Source organism: Columba livia, chromosome 5, assembly GCF_036013475.1.
Source record: "Columba livia isolate bColLiv1 breed racing homer chromosome 5, bColLiv1.pat.W.v2, whole genome shotgun sequence".
Lineage (NCBI taxonomy): Eukaryota > Metazoa > Chordata > Aves > Columbiformes > Columbidae > Columba > Columba livia.
Window position 1 is genome coordinate 66,913,182 of NC_088606.1, and position 19,955 is coordinate 66,933,136.

The 19,955-nt window shown below is 39.9% G+C and overlaps 1 protein-coding gene across 1 annotated transcript; it reads left to right on the top strand.

Moving 5' to 3' along the window:
* The first annotated feature begins 50 nt into the window (after positions 1–50).
* CAT (catalase) lies at positions 51–18,660 on the top strand. Its single transcript, XM_005511042.3, has 13 exons — positions 51–337; positions 5,049–5,220; positions 6,174–6,284; positions 7,667–7,797; positions 8,667–8,771; positions 9,762–9,887; positions 11,139–11,330; positions 12,424–12,576; positions 13,598–13,736; positions 14,337–14,467; positions 15,114–15,221; positions 15,787–15,873; positions 16,333–18,660. Exons 1-13 carry the CDS (start codon positions 272–274, stop codon positions 16,396–16,398), a joined length of 1,587 nt encoding a protein of 528 aa, XP_005511099.1. The 5' UTR covers positions 51–271; the 3' UTR covers positions 16,399–18,660.
* The last annotated feature ends 1,295 nt before the right edge of the window (positions 18,661–19,955 follow it).

Genomic DNA, 19,955 nt, shown 5'->3' on the forward strand with positions numbered 1-19,955 from the left:
TTGACATTCCTCTCGCCCACTCAGCGCTCGCGTTGCCCGCTGGACGCGACGCTATTGGCCAAGGAGGTGCGGGGGGTGGGCGCAGCGCTGGGGTACAAGCCGTGGGTGTGGGAACCCCTGCTTCTGGCTGGTGCTGCGGGGCGAGTGGTCAGCGGCGGCTCCCCCGGGGAATCTTCTCCCGTGCTGGTAGCGAGCGCAGCCCCGCCGGGCCGCCCTGTGACTGCTTCTCTCCGCCCTTCCTGCCTTGGGGGGGGTCGCCTAAGCTTGCAAAATGGCTGACAGCCGGGACGACGCCTCGGACCAGCTGAAGCAGTGGCGGAGCCAGCGGGGCTCGCAGGTACCCCCCGGGGCTCGGGGGCTGCGCCCCTCGGGGCCCCGCTCACCGCCGGGCACGCTGCGCGGTAACGGTCCGGCCCGCGGTGGGGACGATGGGCCGGCGGGCGGCGTTGCCCTATTAGAGAGGCCGGGGGGAGCGGGTGAGCCCGGTGCTGGAGCCCGCAGAGCCCGTGGGTTGCCCCCTTGGAGTCTGACCCGACCCCACGGGAACTCGGGGTGCCCGGCGGAGCGGTCGGTGGCGCGGCCGGGAAAGCCCGAGTGGGGCCGCAGGGCCCGGAGCGACACGGGTGGTGAGTGCTGCCCTGTCCGCAGCCCCCCTGGGGCAGGAACGGGCTTTGTCTGCGCCCGAGCGGGCAGATACTTAAGCAGAGAGTTTTATTTTATTTTATTTTATTTTCCATCTCAAATCGGGTATTCCCGTTTTCAGTTCTGCTATCGCATCGATAGGACCAGTAAAAATGTAACTAGGGGATAATAGAGAAGATAAAGTACATTTGGTAACTTACAGAGGCTTGTTTACCAGGTTCGGGTGGGTTGGGGCGTGCGGTTGGCCAAAATCATACGAACGTGTGATCACCAGCATGGCACTTGGTCTTCGGAAGACGCAAAATATACCCCCAAAATATTTGAGTGAAAGTATAAATACTGCGAGAGCTGATTTCCCCCCTTCTTCATCGAATCATTGTGACACTTGCTACTCTATATTTTCGGACAGAAAAGTGTATTTGACAATAATTACTTCTGCTGCTGGTTATTCTAAACATTAGTGTTACAAGACAGGAGTGCCTCAGTTCCCACTGTTCATAGTTGAGTGACCTTGGTTTTATTCCTTTCCCCCCCTTCTCCCCCCTGATTCTAAAAGGTACTGGATGAAAACTACCTTTTAGGTATGAATTGTGGCTTCATCATATTCCAGCATGTGTTACAAGATTTTCTTTTTGTACCAGGAGTTATACTTTTTTAAATGGATGATGGCTTTTCTGTAACAAAGCAGTATTTGAACACAGGCCAATTTGAAGGCTGGGACACAACCCAAAGTCTGTGTTGCATAAGGGGTCATGAGACTTTAAGATAGAAAGTAGGGATGACTTATTAAAATTTTAAAGTGACTTGTATAAGGTGCAAAGTATCAGTAATGCCTGGAAGTGTGTACTTTGTGTGGTGTTTACAACAGCTGTAACTAAAATTGTGGCTTTGTTTCCCTTCATATCTTTTAAGGTTTTGACCGTATGCAGTGCCCAACCATATGAATGTATATAGGCATCAAACAAACTCAAGTGCAAAAGTAGTAAGAGAATTCTTTTTAAAACTACTGTGGCTTTTCTTCTCTCCCTTCACACTGATGGGACTTATTTTATGTGCACCACGTAACATTATCCTGAAACTAAAATGGATATATCCTACCATTAAAAAAACGTTAGTACTTCTAACGTGAACACCAGAAAGAAACTTTCAGAAAGCGCCTACACAAAAGAGACCGTACAGCCACAAAGCTTTTGGATAGATTTGGTTTCAGAATTTGTGGTTTTAGCTGCTACTTTTAGTAGCCTTAAACATTAGCATTATAGAATAAATGGTTTGTAGACAACAATATAGCCTGTTGGTTTGGGAAAGGCTGTTTTTGTAGAGGAGAAGGTGAGTTGAAATCCTGCCGTTGGGTGGTTAAACATACAGGGCTGCTTAGAATTTATGGAGAACTCCAGGATGAACTGGGCTCTAATTGAACATAACTTCGGGGTTTCTCTTAAGAGGAATTTCTTAGAGTGATAATAGAATTTAGGAATGGTGCTGAAGCTGTAGATGGGTTTTTGTCACAGGCTGCCTTGGGTGGGTTGAAGTGGAAATGTCAATGTCTGCGTAGAACACGTGGGGAGGATGGGAATGTCTGTAAGAAATGGCAGCACAGGGAGGCTGGAGAGGAAAATGCACGAGCGTAGGATGCCATTGGTGGGATCTGTTCTTTTTCATCACGTTACAGTAAGCAAGCTCGTCTTAGATGAGTATGGCAGAGCCATCAATACAAAAAAATCAATTTATGGATAGGAAAACTAATACACTGGGCTTTAGCTGTGAGAAACTTGAAGCTTTTAATCAACAAAACAAATGAAAGTAAAGGAGGAACTCTGAAAAAAAAAAAAAATATTGACCAAAAAGTTCTGTTAAAACGTTTGGGATGTGTGAGCATTTTATATTCTGATCATCTGCAGACTGTACGTGTTCTAAGGAAGGGTGTTTCAAAGCAAAGGCTTGGAATGGGTGTCAAGATGGGTTGTTTGGAGCATTCGTACCTCAGTATAGAAAATAAGTCTATATAAGGAGCTGATAAAATAATGACATTAATCTGTGCTTGGTGAATATCTGGAAGTAGAATATTTTACTGAATCATGGAATGGATGAATGAGATTTTTCCTAAAGTTCCTTGAATATGGTAGTGTCCTTCTAGTTTATTTAAATTTAAAATTTTATATGAAAGTAAATTCTAAATCAAGAAGTCCATTTGTAATGGCAATTTAAGCACTTTCTAGTTTAAGCTGATAGCTAGAACATATTTAAGGATGTTAAATCGTGTGGGGCCTGTATGTTAGGGTATCATTTGAAGAAGTTGAACTCTGGGATGGGAGAACTTCCCTTGTGCTCTAATGAGGTGATTTCTCAACACAAGAAACAAAATCATTTCCTTTGGCTCATTTAAAATGGAGCAAAATAGAAGGTAGGAAGTGTGGGATATATAAGCAGTGAAAAGAATACTGAGAACAGTTTCTACTCTTGCATTTTCCCTTGACAAACTATAATGTTTAAGCAGATATTCACTTGACTTTAGGCTTTGTTTAAAGTATTCTTAAGTGGTAACTTTCTTGTCAGTTTCTGAACATCATTTTCCTGTTTGTTACTAGATCTATTTTGTCTTTTGTAAATATTTGTACAAATTTCAGTGCAGGTTAGAGTTTCAGGCATCCCAAATGAGGTGATTTTATGCTTATAGCTTTATGCTAAAGAAGTGGTGAGTGAAGAATAAAGAACACAGGTGTTTTTGGAATTCAAGCCAGCTAGAGCAGCGTGTGTTGCGGATTAGGAAGAACACAATAAAAATGCAGTTATCCTGTCAAACGTCTTTCATGTGGTTATTCACGTGCTAGAGTAACACAAAGGTATATATTAATATAACTCTCCTTGTATAATCTGCCTCATCCAGAACTCAGGCTGTAGATGGGAAGCAAAACTGAGACTGTCAGTATAGAAGTTGGAACCCCTTAAAGTTGCTGATATAATAACGAAGACGTTCTCATCAAGAATTAAGTTATTTTCCTTCTCTTCACCATCCCTTTTCATTTATAGAACTTTAAAAGACGGAGAAATAGCCAGGAGGGGGTGAGTGAATTTATTCAGGTGCGTTTACCACGGTTCAGGTGTGTGGATGCTACTGGCAGAAGAAGGTAGGATGGTATGGATAGAGTCCATATGGACGTGTGCCAGCTTAGCGCAACATCCAACTGGTTATAACCTGACTCAGATAATTGAGCTTATCCTGTTGCAAACCTTTATTTGTTTTTTGGTTGGTTTGGTTTGGTGTGGGTTTTTTCTGCCTTTTTTTTTCCTTTTCTTTGTACTAACTCCCATTCTGTTCTTCTAAGTCCTTTGCAAACATCCCCCTGGCTCCTAACAATAAATGTGCTCTGGGAAGAACTGGCACCTGCAACCATCAGGTCTCTTTCTTGCTACATTTTCTACAGTACCCAGTGAAATAGGATTCTCACCTTAGAGGAGCATATGACCCCAAATGTGATGCAAATAACGTCTTTTCTACTGGCTTGTTTTTTTTAAGAAAGTGTGAGTAAACTCAGCTGTGGTGCTATAGCATTCCAGCAGATTTTTCTTGAAATTGTCTTGGAGCAGCTGTTTTGTTTGGGTATAGAGTCACTTCTACCATACAAGATGCTGAGCTCTAAGTAGCCTTCAAGAGTGGTAACCTAAAGTTCCTATGGAAGGGATGGGAAAAGAACGAGTATGGACTATCTTGGGTAATTTCTTCAAAGACAGTGATGTTAGTAAAAAGAAAATAAAGTTCTGGTTTGCTGTCCTTCTGAAAGGATGTTTATTGGTAGTTGGTCTTCTTGGGGCTTTTGTTAATCTTAGTTCTTCCATGATATGAGAGTCTGGAATGCTGATTCTATGGAATGATTCGTTATAGAGTTGTATGGGTTGGAAAAGACCTTAAGATGGAGCCCAACTGTTAATTATTTTCCATAGTTCTTCCAGACCAATGGTAGTCATGGGAACGCATTTTCATCTTTATGCTGTGTGACTGTAGCTCTTCCCTTTCGCCTCCACCTCTGTACCAGCGTTACCTTCTTCATCCCCTTCTTCCATCCTCTCCTGTTGAGTTGGGGGGCAAACTGAACCCTAACTCATGTTTTAAGGTCAACACTTCATATTTTTCTTGAGATAAATACTCTGAACTAGTAATGTTTCTGAAGCACAGAAAACACTCTTGGATTATACATGACTCAAGCTCCTCTTCTTAAGTAGTCCCAGACATAATTCCGTAGACGTCTATTTTCTGTAGCCTGTTCCAGAATCTTATGCCATTTTGCTATATCCTTGTTAATGCGTCTTTGACACAGAATGATTGAACAGACATGTACGTTGTGTGGCTTAAGTATAGAGAGATTTGAATTTCTGGTGGTGTGATGTTGACTGTTTCTCACTTGCAGAACCCAGATGTCTTGACCACGGGTGCTGGGAACCCCGTAGGGGATAAACTGAATATCCTGACAGTGGGGCCGCGTGGACCTCTTCTCGTTCAAGATGTTGTTTTCACTGATGAGATGGCTCATTTTGACAGAGAGAGGATTCCTGAGAGAGTCGTGCATGCAAAAGGGGCAGGTATGTTTAGAACACGTACTTTTTCCTCTGTATAGAATTGAGCTTTAAAAAGCTTTAGAGTTAACACGTACACTGTGACAGAAAAATTGCATCAGATTATCTATAATTTAATGTTATAGGTTGTAATAAGTAATTATATATCAACAATGGTAAGACCTGGGTTAAAAGAACTCGATGCCAAAACTTGAAGCACTGAAAAGCTTTTGTGGTTTTTTTTATAAAGAGAAAAAGTAGTTATAGGCCTTAGATTTTGACTGTATTTGCTGTAATCACTGCTTCCTCTATCTGTTCCTCCATAGCAGCCCATTCCTCTGGAAGGGAAGACTTGCCCATCTCTGTTTTAATGTCTGTTTGCATTTTATTTGATAGAGATTCTTGTTTTATCATCCAGTGGATGTGTTTGCCAAAGCAAGATGATGGTCTAATATTTCAATTTGAAATAAAAACCCAACTCATTTTAAATTTTGGTATTGATCTTAGTAGGGTAGATCTGGCACTGCTGATTTTTTTTTGTTAGGTGTTGCCCTAGAAAAAGAAAACATAGGACTCAGTTTTATTATAATGTGAATGTACATGGGAAAAATTCCTGTGTGGGGATGGGAAGAGCTCTGTTGCTTCATCCAGCTTACAGGTGGACCAAGAAGTTGTGCAACACATATGCGGATTAAGAAGAGCATCCAAAGAGCTGCTGTTTGTTTGCACGGTAGAAATAAGGTCTGTGTTATGATCAATCAAGGAGAGGAGAGTGAGCACTGTGCAAACAGTAGTTTGTATTACGTAAATTTCATTTTGTGAAAAGAAATGAGTGTTTTAGTGCATAGTCATAAACTCTGTTTAGACTGGTGTATTTACATGTTTCCTTTTGCTTTAAAGTTGTATGTTGGCCCATAATGGAACCCTCATTCCACTCACAGTGCACCTGGATCTGATCTTTTGAAATTACTTTTCTTCAGGAGCCTTTGGCTATTTTGAAGTCACTCACGACATCACCCAGTATTGTAAGGCGAAAGTGTTTGAACACATTGGCAAAAGAACTCCGCTTGCCATACGGTTCTCCACTGTGGGTAAGGCTCTGAACGTTGTGTGTGTGTTTTTACACCTGTACCATAGCGATGTTTGCTTTGCGGAGCGCTTCATGTGCTTAAGGTAGTTTGCAATGCTTTCTGCCAACCCGTTCCCCTTCTGTGGGTTTTGTTTAAATTGCAAGACCTTAAGCGGCTTCTGCATCTTTCTGCCAGCGCTTTGTAGCCACTTTCACTCTGGAATGTGGGAGAAAGGAAAGTCTGAGCTGTTTTGCTGCTTCTGACAAGAGAGAGCTTGCTTTGTTTCTGGATGGGTCGGAATAAACGCTTGGATGCTGCTGTTTAATACTTGGAAGTTCAATATTTATCATCTCTTATGCTGTAGGGGTGTTTGGGGATGAATGCTGTAAAGTAAGCACTAGGCAAAGAAGAATAAACAATCTTTAATAAAGAAACGCTTATTTCTTGAAGAGCTGAATGCATAAGGAGCCAAAATCTTAAATGCTGTTAGTTAAAATATGCATTATGATTAATATCTTGTCTGATAGAAAATGATCTTTTGAAACTTCTGTGTTTCAACTCTATTTAAAAGAAATCCTAATGAGGGTTCAGTCCTGGAAGTAGAATAGGAGAGGAAATAGTCCAAGGAGGCTGACAGAGCTGCTGGGTTTGGCCTCCTGGCTTTTCCCTGGGTCACCGAACTGGAGGGCTCACGGGATGTTCCCCAGAGGGGAGTTTGGGCTGTGACTCTGTGCTCAAGTGGGTTTTTGCATCCTTACTTTTCTCTCCCCTGCTGTGCTGGGACATGTTTCTTGTTGGCTCTTCCATAGTACACAATTCTTTTGAATGAGAGAATGAACGTCCTCATTACCATGATGTTTAGCATTAGCTGTTCCTGAATACCCGTGGAATGCTTTTGCTTAGGTGTTGTGGTAGGTACTTTCAGTCTGGTATAAAGCTATGTTTTGGATAGGAAGGGGATTAAAAGGTTTACAACTCTCCTATAATTTCCCTTTTATATTAGGCATGTTATTTAGGTTGCTGCCTTTCGAAACAAAGGTTTCGTGCTGGGATTTGATGCACAGAAACAAAGGTGTTTTTAGCCAATTCACGTTTATAATCTGATATTGTCGCTATCAGCGATAATGCAAATTCCACTTTTAATTGGTTCAAATGGTTTCTTTTCTTTCTCTTTACTGTGGCCCAAATGCTTGAGCGGGTGCCTGTTCACACTTTGGAACCTGCCAGTGCCTGAGGTGGTGTTGAAAATACGCCAAACATTCCTTGGTACAGAAAAGACTTAAAACCCTCCAAGGACGGGGTTTATTGATTTATTGCATATTCTCACGTCCTACATCTTAACGCTTACAATTTGTATGCATTTCCTATTGTAACACTTCTGTACATTCATGTTTTTTTTCAAGCTGGAGAATCTGGCTCTGCTGATACAGTTCGTGACCCTCGAGGCTTTGCAATGAAATTCTACACAGAGGAGGGTAACTGGGATCTCGTGGGCAATAATACTCCTATCTTCTTTATCCGGGATGCACTGTTGGTGAGTAAGCACCAAAGGTGAGGGTATTTGTGAAAGAGGCCAAGAGTTTGTTCACATTTTGTTCTTGCTTCACTGGGAAGCAAAAGGTGTTCACTCTCTAGACTTTGTTAGATGGTCTGGATGGTTTTCTGATTTGAAAAGGTGTTATTTTTTAAAAAAATAATAAAGTTTAGAAGTAATGCTTGGTTACTTAATGTGGTTTCTTGCCACAAATAGCACACACATTTAGTTGTTTGCTAGTGTACCTGCCACAGCAGAATAGCCAGTGAGCAAGTACATTATCAAGTTTTTAACTTCAGATGTAATCAGTTTCACTGATGTTCAAATCAGCTGTTCAAATCAGTTTGCATTCTGAGCCTATTCTTGAGGGGAAGACTTTTCACTTCAAAAGCTTCTTGCAAAATCTTTCTATTGAGTCTCTTTTTTTGTCTTTCAGTGTAAGTTTAACAGCACTTTAAGTAGAGGGGCTTTCCCTGAGTACACGAGTTCTGCACAGATATTGTGTCTTTGTATTAATTTAGGAGTCAGATTCAGTAAAGTTGAGATAAATGAATTGGAAAATAGTTTCCTGTCAGTGTATCAGTGACAAAAGTAAAGCATTCTTTAGCTTTGAACAGCCCATTTATACTAAGTGTGAATGTTTCACTTGTCCAGACCGGTAAAATTAAGGTAATTAATTTAGTTGCAGGAGAAGTATGACAATACAGAACTTTGTCTCATCTTTCAGTGTGCTGTTCCTTTTGTAGTTAACTGTACTGAAAAAACCAGTTGTCTTATTTTGTAGCAGGAGTTGCTTGGTATATTCTCTATCATTTGGAGGTGTTACAGAATGTTTTGTTTTGTTTTTTCCCCTCTTCTGCACAAATTAGTTTCCGTCCTTCATCCATAGCCAGAAGAGGAACCCTCAGACTCACTTGAGGGATCCAGACATGATGTGGGACTTCTGGAGTCTCCGACCAGAGTCTTTGCATCAGGTGAGGTTCTCCTTTGACTTCTTTGTGTGATTAAGAAAATCAGGTTATGACAGCTTATATTTTTAACTATCTCTTCTGCATGTTTTATCTAGTCCATGTAATTTCTAGGTACAGTAAAGATAGAAGGCCTACAATAACTTTTAAGGCTATTAATACATGTATCGAGCCTTTTTTCTTTCAATGGGTGGGATTCTTCTGTTTTCATAATCGTATTTTATATAGGAGTGAAGGGAAGTTGTTAAGTTTTCTAACCGGAGATAGTGAGGAACAACAAACTGTTAATGTTGGAGAACAGTAAAGTACTGGAAAGTAATGCAACCGCGTGTAAGTTTATTTTAAGCTGTATATTGTGTAGCATGTTACATCAGCTCCAAAAAAGACTACGATTCACAGTGCATTCTAATTATTCTGAAATGCATTTGTGTCTAAGGTTGCTGTTCAAAAAAAGCTAATGTAAAATGAAAAATGCACCTGTGTTGTTTTTTTTAAAGAAGCCTTCCAGTAATTAACTGAAAAAAGAAGCACCACAAGAATTTTGTGCTCACAAATCTAAAGAAAAGCAGCGTTTTGATAGTTTGCGTGGTGGTGTGTTGAGTGCTTGAAGACTTTGAAGATAAGGACCTCAATTTTCAAATTTTGTCTTTAATGTGGAAAGAATTCGTATTTATATTTGTAGCTTAAATTATCCGTGCTTACCTTCTCTGTGCTTATAGGGGAAAACATAAAATTATGACTGGTTAATGCCTTGTGCTTCAGCAGCTATTTCATGTGGGCACAAAACTTCACGTAGGTTTAATTCACAGTTGTTCTTTGTGCAGAACCAAAGCAGTCTTGTTTCGTTAACGCTCTTAAACTTTAAACTAGAAATTCCTCAAGGAATTAATAACGTTAAGGTAGCTTGCAGTGATGCAGATGATGGAATAAACTTTGTCTCAAATGGTCACTGTCACTTCTATGAGTCCCTTAGTGTTGTCTGATCCTTCTCTGTAGGTGTCTTTCCTGTTCAGTGATCGTGGCATTCCCGATGGTTATCGCCACATGAATGGATACGGATCACACACTTTTAAACTGGTTAACGCTAGTGGAAGAGCAGTTTATTGCAAATTCCATGCGAAGGTATTGATATTTTAATTTTCCTGTTATCTGTGGGAAGTATACATCATATTGGATTAAAAAAGTTTAGATATTGTCTAAAAATGTTCTGTCTTTGCAAGTTTAATTAAGACTTATTCGTGCACAGACTCGGCAAAAAGGTGTGTGTTTGTTTTATATGGGGTGGGTGCCTCTAACAAATACAATGGACATCACCGTTCTTGCTGTGACACGCTGGGCATTTACTAGACTATGAAAAACTCTTCTTTGGGAAACTGTTTCTTGTTAGTGGAGAACTCGGTTGCATTTCAACCTCATCCCGCTGGGTGTTTTGGGCATGAAGCTGTGCAAGAACATCCTCTCAGGCTTCCTTGCTATCACCAAGTGCAGATGCAGGAATCCTCCAGCCCCTTCACATATGTTTTATTCAGTGTGCGATATGTTCGTGGCCGTGCAGTGATTTGAATTCAACAGGTGCTTCTCATTCTGTATCTGGTTTCTGTTCCCATTTATCTTCTGGATATGAGCTGCGTCGATCTCATTTTTAAGGTGGCCTCAACTGTCTGACAAAATATAAGGACTCTGTTGCAAGAGCCCTGCGGTTGAAGCTCGCGGAACCTTGCAGAACTTCCACACCTTTGTGGAAAAGTGTATCTTGCTTGAAAACAACTTCCCTTTGAAGTTTTTAAGGCCATACAGCTTCTTACCTCATTACACTTCAGTGGAGGATGGACATCTGTCTTGGAAGCAAGACTGGAAACAATTATGTTAGACTAAGAGGGATCATATAGCTGCTTTTAGCCTTCGAGTTGCCAAAAGCTTATTAAGATGAGATTCTAGTTAGCGCTGAAGATGTCACAGAAATAGGGGTGGGAAATTGAGTTTCATGTTGAATCCAGAATTTTCATCCCTCAAGGCTGCAACTGTTTAATCACTTTATATTGGCTTGTGGTCTGTAGGAGAAGGGGAGATGATGGGACAGTAAAGGAGCATTCCATCCTGTCAGGGGAGAGTGGAAATGTGTGGTTTGCTGCAGGGGTTATCCCTTCATGTTCAATAGCTTCCATTCTGCAGTATAGCGTTACGTATTTATTTCACTTTTATTAGAGAAGAAGGCACCTGTTGAATGTACGGTTATTCTTGACTCAAATTATGGAGACTGGAACATGAAGAATCACATTCTTTTTTAAGTCGTTTAAAAGTATGTAATTATTAATGATTTCTGCAGTACTTTCTGCATGTTGTAATGGGTGCTACCACTTTTGTTGCTTTTAGACTGACCAGGGCATCAAAAATCTTCCTGTTGAAGAAGCAGGAAGGTTGGCTTCTACCGATCCTGATTATGCAACGCGTGATCTTTACAATGCCATTGCCAAGGGGGACTATCCGTCCTGGTCTTTGTACATTCAAGTTATGACCTTTGAAGAAGCGGAGAAGTTTCCATTTAACCCTTTTGATGTAACTAAGGTATCTCTGATACTGTTGTGAATATTCAATTAGAGCAAGCTTAAGAAAGGTCATGAGATGAAAATGTAGCAAGTCATGGAATAGTTTGGGTTGAAAGGACCTTTCTAGGTCACCTGGTGCCACCTGTACCATGAGCAGGGACATCTTCAGCAGCTCAGGTTGCTCAGAGCCCCGTCCAGCCTGGCCTGGGATGTCTCCAGGGATGGTTCATCCACCACCTCTCTGATTGACCTGGGCCAGGCTCTCACCACCCTCAGGGGCGAAAATGCCAGAACTGAGCTCATGTATAAAAGAAGTTTAACAGTTTCCATGGAATAGCACTGTTTTCTTACTAGTCCCTATTAAAGTTTACTCTGCCCTTGTTATTTTTTAAGCATACTCTTTATTATAAGGTCATGATGAGTCAGAAATTCAGGAGATGAAATTATATTGATGTTCTATCTGATGTTATTCTTCCTCAGCGAAATAGGACTTGATTCCAGGCCTGTGGATTACAACTGCCCTGCATTTCTGAAGTGTGATCTCAGATCCTATAGTCACACCCTGAGCTCATTAGTTTTAAGTGTTGTTGATTATGTAGCTTCTGATTATTGGTCTGATTTTGTCAGACCTCCAATTGCTATTCCAAGGACTGGCCTGTTGAAAGATAGTGACATAAACTTCTATTACTTTTTTTCCTCTCATATTACCCTCCCAAAATGGCTAAAGACTTTTGAACTTGAAAGTACAGGCTATGATGACAAAAAAAAAGGCTGATTAAATTGGTTGCATTTTGAAGTAGCTGAAAACAATCGTGCTACCAGTTCCACCTATGATATTGCATTCTTAGGCAGCTTTTCAAGTGCAAGTATTTAATTTAAGCAGTCAAGTGCTGGGATTATGTTGGGATGATGAAATAAGTTGCCTTAGGACTCTGTTATTCATTGCAAAAGACTTCTAAAAATAAGGCATTTCTTAAAACGTTTGCTAGCAAAAACCAGTAATGTGTTTTCTCAGTCAAGACTTAAGTCAGGCAAATGTTGCCTGGTAATTATTTAAGCTGCATAACACTATAATAAAGTTGATTTTAATGCATGTGTGTGATGTCTTATAGGTTTGGCCACATGGCGACTACCCTCTCATCCCTGTGGGAAAGCTCGTCTTGAACAGGAACCCCGTGAATTACTTTGCGGAGGTGGAACAGATGGCGTACGATCCTTCCAACATGCCGCCCGGTATCGAGCCCAGCCCCGACAAAATGCTGCAGGTGAACTATCACACGCACAAGATTTTACCCAAAGAGCGTTACGTTTGCTTTGCTGTTAATGAAAACATCCCTGTCCTTCTCTGTGCCGCAGCAGTGAACCTGGCAGATGGTTGTTTTTAATGATCGCCGTTTGTGCTTATCCAAAATTTAAATATAAAGAGAAAAGGAAAGAACTAAAGAAATACTAAATCTGGAATTCAGAGAGCATATGCACATTTTTGCCTTTACAGCATATCTTAGAATTATAAACTCTTATGAGCGTGAGAGGTGGACTTTAAATGCTCTAAATTACAGGTATAACTAATCCCTGATATAAACTGCAAGACTGTTCTTCAGTATCAGATTTCTTACAGGTCAAAGTATCTGATAATACTTCCTGTAGTAGACTATTGTCTGCAGAGTTTTGGATGTTGGCATCTTATGCTTTTTCACATTAAAAGCAGATTGTTGTTTCAAATGATACCTGCAGCAAAAAGAAGGTACCTTGATAGTTTTAACTGGATAAACTCTTGAACCATCATGCAATTATCTTCTTTTGCATCTCTTGACTCCCACAGGCTTTGTGGTGAGAATCAGTCCATCTTCTTGGCTTCCAGATGTTACTAGAACTGCTTCGGATTCAGTTCAGTAAATAAGGGGCTACTGTAGTTCAGATGTAATAATTTTTAAATCTGAGGTTGAAAATAAGAAGGAAAGTATTATTAGTAACATTTAGCACTGTTGTAGTCATGTTCTTCTCCACACGTGTAACCATTTTCCTGCTTCAGAACAGGTTTAGCATCCTGAAGTCAGTAGGAAATACCCAAGCTGTGTAAACTGAGCTCAAGCTGCCGTTTTCACTGGTATTCCAGCAGAGTTAGTTTGTGGCTGAGTGTCACTTTGGACATAATTTGGAGTATGTCAAGTACATAAATGCAACATTTTTCTCTCTTTTATTACTTAATGTAAATCGAATTGGTGTATGCCACTTAAGTGATCTCTTTTGGCAAGTAGTGGTTAATGCTTGTGCTGAATGTTGTAGGGTCGTCTTTTTTCGTATCCCGACACTCACAGACACCGCCTGGGACCCAACTATCTGCAGATCCCTGTGAACTGCCCCTTCCGAGCTCGCGTGGCCAATTACCAGAGGGATGGGCCGATGTGTGTTTCTGACAATCAAGGTAGTCATGAAAAATATCTTTAAATATAACAATACTTCTGCATGTACTGCCAAATTCCTTTCTGTTCGTGGGAGATTTAAGATACAGGGGAATATTTGGAAGGCAAACACCTGAAAACAGCTGTTCCTGTCCAAGAGCAGATAATAAGTTTAGTTTTATGCAGTATTATAAGTTGATTATGTGGTTAAAAGAACCCCCCTATGTAGTTCAGATTAATATAATACTTCAGATATGCAGATGAAGGTGCATTTTTGTGCTGCCTTGGACTAAAACTTTTAATTACTTCCCTGATTATGGTTATTAAAATTGTTTTAGCAGTGTTGTGAGAGTGGTCAGACCCTCTTATTTCTGAAACAAATTTTTCCCCAGAAAGCATTTACTACAAAGAGAATTTGAATTGCTGTTAAGTACTGACTTGAGGACACATCTCTTCAGGATGGGTTGGTTGTTGGCAGAAAGATGTCGACAACTGTTTTTTGAATCACAACTGGATAATCTGTTTAGGTTCTTCTAAGCAAAGAACATTTTGTCTTCTGACTTAATCTGGCAGAGCTGATATGATTGCTTGGGGTTTTTTTGGGGGGGTTTGTCTGTTTTCAGGTGGTGCTCCAAACTATTATCCAAATAGCTTTAGCGGCCCGGCGGATCAGCCCATTCTGAAGGAGAGCCGCATGTGTGTCACGGGAGATGTGCAGCGCTTCAATAGCGCTAATGAAGATAACGTGACCCAGGTATGATGTATGAAAAGGCTTTATGTTGCTTATTAAATCAGATTATATTACAGGATAAGTTTAGAGAATATTAAGAATCATTCAGCCAGGACTCCTCTCTGAAGCATCTGGGATAACCTGAAGTTCAGCTCTCACGAGCACTTGGAATCTCTCCATACAGCTTAATTATAACTGAATATATAACTGAAATAACTCAATTTCTGCTGACAGGACAGTTAGTGAATTCTCACAGCCCTTTGCCATCCATATTCTGGGCACCAATATCTAGAAGTTGTGACTTTGTCTTCTTGTGACCAATGTCTGCAGATGGGCAAACTAGAGTCCGCATGTAGTCTCGTGATCATCAATTCCTGAATTGGACCCTGAGAGCAATATTTATTTGCATTAATTCAATAAGCAACAGTTATTTCAAAGTAGAAATGGGAAGAGTTGTTAGTGAGTTTGCCAAAAAATAAACCCTACAGATTGGTTGCCCTATGAGTTTTAAGTATTTTGAGTGTTTCAAGTGTTGTCTGACTAGTAAGTCAAAACTGTTCCTTTTCAGTAATACAGTAATTCAGTGGATTTCAGGATTTATTGTTGGCTGCTGAGGTAGAATGACTTGGTTTGGGGAATTTCAAAGTAAAACTTTGTTTCTGATCGTAAGGTGCGGATGTTCTACACCAAAGTGCTGAACGAGGAGGAGCGCCAGAGGCTGTGTAAAAATATCGCTGATCACCTTAAAGATGCGCAACTCTTCATCCAGAAGAGAGCGGTGAGTGGCCTGTGTGGCTTTTAGCCTTTTGCTCTTTATGCCAGATTTTCTTTGTCAGAATGGCAATATGCTTGTGGAAATGAAGATCAGGAATTCTTCCCTGAGCAGGCAACTCCTCGACTTTTCTTATGTGGGAGTTATCAATAGAGGACACTTAAGTATGTGTGTATTTATGTAATGTAATAGAATGTTAAAGGAACTTTTTCCTGATGGGAAGAATGGGACTGTTGAACATCAAGGATGTCTTGATGCGTTTAGCTTGGTGTTTCAAAAACCAGGTGACTTCCATGTCATGTTTTGCTGGGGAGGGATTGGATCTTCACCCTTCCCAGTGGAACTGCATTTAAGTTGGGAAAGAGCTGTACATTTCATCATAAAAACAATGTTTGAGGATGTTCAGAGCTCCTTTCTGGCTGCTCAGAATTAAACTTTTAGCAGGGTTTTCATCTTCCTTTTCTCCCTTTGCGCTGCTTGCAGAGCGCAGAGCAGAAAACATGGTAAAGAACACGTTTCAAGTGGAATTAAAAACTTCTTGTCGCCTTTTTTGTTCTGTCTTCCTGTTCAGGTGAAAAACTTCACTGATGTTCACCCTGACTATGGTGCCCGTATTCAGGCTTTGCTGGACAAATACAACGCCGACAGTGGGAAAAACGTATGTTCATGATTTCTGTAGCTGAATTTCGGCTGTGTATTATCTTTGCTTCTTTTTGTAAACCCAACGAAGTGAGAAATTCATCTCGATTCCCATTTGGTTTAAATGGCAGAAGTCAGAGCATGTGGAATTACAAAATGAGGCAACATGGATCTAATTACTTGTAATTAAATGTTTGTTAACCAATGAGGTACAGTTCCTTTGTTTCAGCTGGGGTTTGCAAGTCTCTGGGCAGATAACTGTATATGATATATGATGTGTGCAGGTTGATTCTTCACACCAGTGGTTACCCGTTCTTTGTGATGGGGATGAAACATTTCCATGGGCCTTTCTTGGGCTCAGCGTTCCCTACACAGACAAAACTGTTGCTTCAAGTCCTTGTTGTTCTTTGTTTCTGAGCTTCCCCTGGCTACTTTTAATGGAATTCACTCTGAATGTTTCTTTTTCATTGTTTTTTAGGATGTCATCAGGACGTATACACAATCCACATCCCGCGTGTCTGCCAGAGAAAGATCCAACTTGTAAAATGTGCTGCAGAGATTTACCCTATGGATTTTGCGTCCTTGTAACTGCAGGACAACCTGATGAAGCTGTTGATGAATGTAGCCGACTTCCGCACAAATAATGAAGCATTTTACAGGCTTGATTTATTAAGCTTTCAAGTGCCTGTATTAGAAACTAGATAACACAAGCTAACAATCCTAGTGCCTTTCAACACTAGTGCTTTACTGCTTGTTAACAACATACGGTGTTTTTAAGGAAATTTATGATTAAAAATTGTCTCCATTTCTGGAAGCAAATGTGAGTTTAATCAAAATGCTGTTTTTTTTTGGTCAAAGTTTCCTGACTAAATCAAACAATAGCACTTCTATAATAATACTGTGATCATCCTTATGGATAAACTTCATGATAAAGTTGATGTTGCTCAGTATTTCTAATAAAACAGCTGTCTGTATGTATTCGTAGACAGCTCCTTTCAATTTCATTTTTGGCCTTCTGAAAGTTAATCAATGATATCCAGTAGTTTGAGTAAAGTGTTGGTTTTGTCTCATTCCTTAGGACAGAAATGAAGCAACTAGGAATTTGAATCTCAATATATGTGAATCTATTCCTAATACATATTTTAAGGTAATCTGTGCTTATTAATACTAGGTTGGATATAACTGACCTAACGGCAGTAGGAAAGGGTATTTTCTTATTTCATACACTATCCAACTGAATTGATTCCATCTTAAATTCCTTTGGGGGGGGTGTGGAATTATTCTTTCCAATCTGTAAGAATTTAAATAGAAAAATATTGATTTTCCAAATGTCTGAGAGATTAACCTCCAAATGCATGAATATTTTTGTTGGTCAAATTTAAGCTCAGGCATTTTTAAAAGCTATTCCAAACACTTGCTTAAATTCTGTTCTTTTATTGCCATACTCCGACATCGGTATCTATTGGTCAAGCCAGAGCTAATTTCAGAGTTAGACTTCAATTAAAGTGCCATGTTTATGAATGTGACTGTCTATAGCTACATATGTGGATAAAACCTGATTTTAGGCACGTTTTCATGTTATTTAACTTAGTTAATCAGTTGAAAAGATTTTGGAACAATTGTTCCCTGTTAATTCCTTAGATCCAAAGGAGTTTCTTCAGCTTAGGGATGTTTTGTTTTCTTTGCAGTCTTGCAGCATAATCTTTAATCAGTTCTTACTAATAGTCACTAATTGGCACAAAATGAAAGTGTTTATATTTGAGAGTTTAGAGGAACAGTTAAGTGATAATTTTGGTATTTCTGGATTTATCTTGGTTGGATCTGGGTAGTGTTGGCCTAAGAATATTATCTACATTTTAATGCTTTATTATACAAGCGCACAACAAAACCAAGGCTTCAACTGTTGTTTTATGAAGGCCAAAATCCCACCTAGTATTTTTTCTTATTTGGAAGGTATTAGCTAGTTATGGGGTAATTAGTATCCAAGCTGACTGGTGGAGTTCTGAATAAAAATCTGTCATAGGTGTTGCATGTCAAATTTAATCCTAACAGGCTAAAAGAGAAGCTCACCTCAAGTTTTAGTAACTCTGCCTGTTTGTTCTTCTTCCTATGCCAAAGAGAGAGATCAGTGCATTCATGTAATTAGTCCAGATCCTTGTTGTGCAGCATTAACCCTCATTTGCAATATTTGCTTTCCTTGTTTGCTTGCTGATACTGCCTACAGCATTTGGATTGGAAAAAGCACAAATATAATACATATTAAATTAACTTAGACTCACATTAAATACAAAGAACTTCAGAGCCTGCCTACTAGCTTTTAACTCAAGTAAATGTTAAATTTCCAGTCATGGCAGGTTTGGATTTTTTTTTTTCAATAATTTGTGCATTTGTGAGTCTTAAATGCCGAATCAGGGAATATTCCTATTCAAAACACAATTGAAGTGTGAATTGGTGTTCTAAGAAGTGATGGCAGATACTAAGTGCTGCTCCATTAAATTGTAGAAAACTGCTACTTCTCCAGCTTATTTATCCACTAACCTATTGTGAAAAATTAGCTGTGGTAAAATAATTAAATGCAGTAAAATAATATGAACTCAATAGCCTGTTCTGGGATTCAATTGGATTTTCACCCGATGGAGCTGAAAGAGCTTTGTGAGTGGGTGGGAATATTTCTGGCTGGAACATAAAATCCTAATGAGTTTTGGAAAAGAATAAGCAAGGCTTAATTGTTTAATTTTGTCTGCATCTTCTAAATGAATTATATTGTCTTCCACTTATTTCTGAAATAAAACTGAATTTAACAACCTCTCGGCGACATGTCTGTTTTCTGTGCGTGTGATTTCAGGTATTTTAATCTAGGAAGTTCATACCTTCATCTAATTCTTTGTTTTGGAGGTTGTGCAGAAGCTGCTGAAGTTCTGGGTAACTGGGATCTCTTTCAGAACTCAGTTATTCGGTTTTGGACTCAGTGCTGATGCCTGGAAGGGGCCAAGCACTAAATTCTGCTCAGCTCTATGTGAAATGCCTCGTTTGGAACCTTCTCTTTAATTTCCTGAGCTGTCAGAAAAGGAAACACTATTGCAGTTATTTTTTCCCCTAAATCACTAATTTTTGTTCTATGGTAAGGAACTGTGTGCTGTGCCTCATTGTACGTTGTAGGGTCACCTTTACAAGAGAATGGATAAATACACCGATGGACCTTGCGGGGGTTTTAGTACAATATTTAACATGGGAAGCTATTTTATTAACTTGGTCCTGGTGGCCTTTATCTCACAATATCCATAAATGATTATCACTAATAAATTCTATGGTAGGTTATACTCATTTAGAGTACAGGTTAACCAAAAATTGCCTTGGTGTCAAGTCAGAAAACAGACTTGAGCAGCAGGGAATGAAGGAGAGAGGACACATCTTGTGCAGTAATGCTGAGAAGACCAAGGGTGAACAAGGTGGGTATCATGTACCTTCTGTAGCCACCTTTGTTTTGAAAACTCATAATTTCAGTGTAGTCGTGCTTAGAAGACTGACCTGTGCTGCTAAACTGACCATGACAGGTATTATACAGTGAAATTTGGCCTTTTCCAAGGGCGCTGAGAGGGTTGGGCAACACTTGAAGAAATAGCATTATTGTTCTTCCAATAACAAGATGGTAAATTCATTGATGGCTACTTACCATGAGAATAAAAAGACTGTTTACCTGACATGACACAATCTCTCTTGTGTTTTAACTTTGTGTTCTGCCCATGTAAAATCAAATATTCCTTTTACAGGTTGCTGCAATACAACTTTCAGCTGTGAATAAAGGAGAATTGCTCAACGTTTTCTTACTAGATTTATTTTAGCTGCACATCTGTAACAATAGAGTTTGGGAATGAATTTGAAAAGGTTTAGAAGTGACAGCTTCTGGAGTACCTCTCCTTCTCATGGGCCCTTCCTCTTTATTCCTAGGTTGTTTTCCAAACTGTTTGGAAGCAGCAGCAGATTCCAGTATCTCTGGATGTTTTCCGAAGCGAGCTGTGCCAGGACATGAGTGTGGGATTGCTGAATCGTCTCCATGACAAAGGGCGAGGTAGGTCTGGATCTGATAGTTACCGCTATAAA

What these genes read in the sequence shown, in the direction of transcription:
- CAT (XM_005511042.3), top strand. Translation starts at nt 272, where the DNA reads ATGGCTGACAGCCGGGACGACGCCTCGGACCAGCTGAAGCAGTGGCGG. An exon ending in TTATCCGGGATGCACTGTTG is followed by an intron (nt 7,798 to 8,666) that starts GTGAGTAAGCAC and finishes TGCACAAATTAG; the next exon opens with TTTCCGTCCTTCATCCATAG. An exon ending in ATTGCAAATTCCATGCGAAG is followed by an intron (nt 9,888 to 11,138) that starts GTATTGATATTT and finishes TGTTGCTTTTAG; the next exon opens with ACTGACCAGGGCATCAAAAA.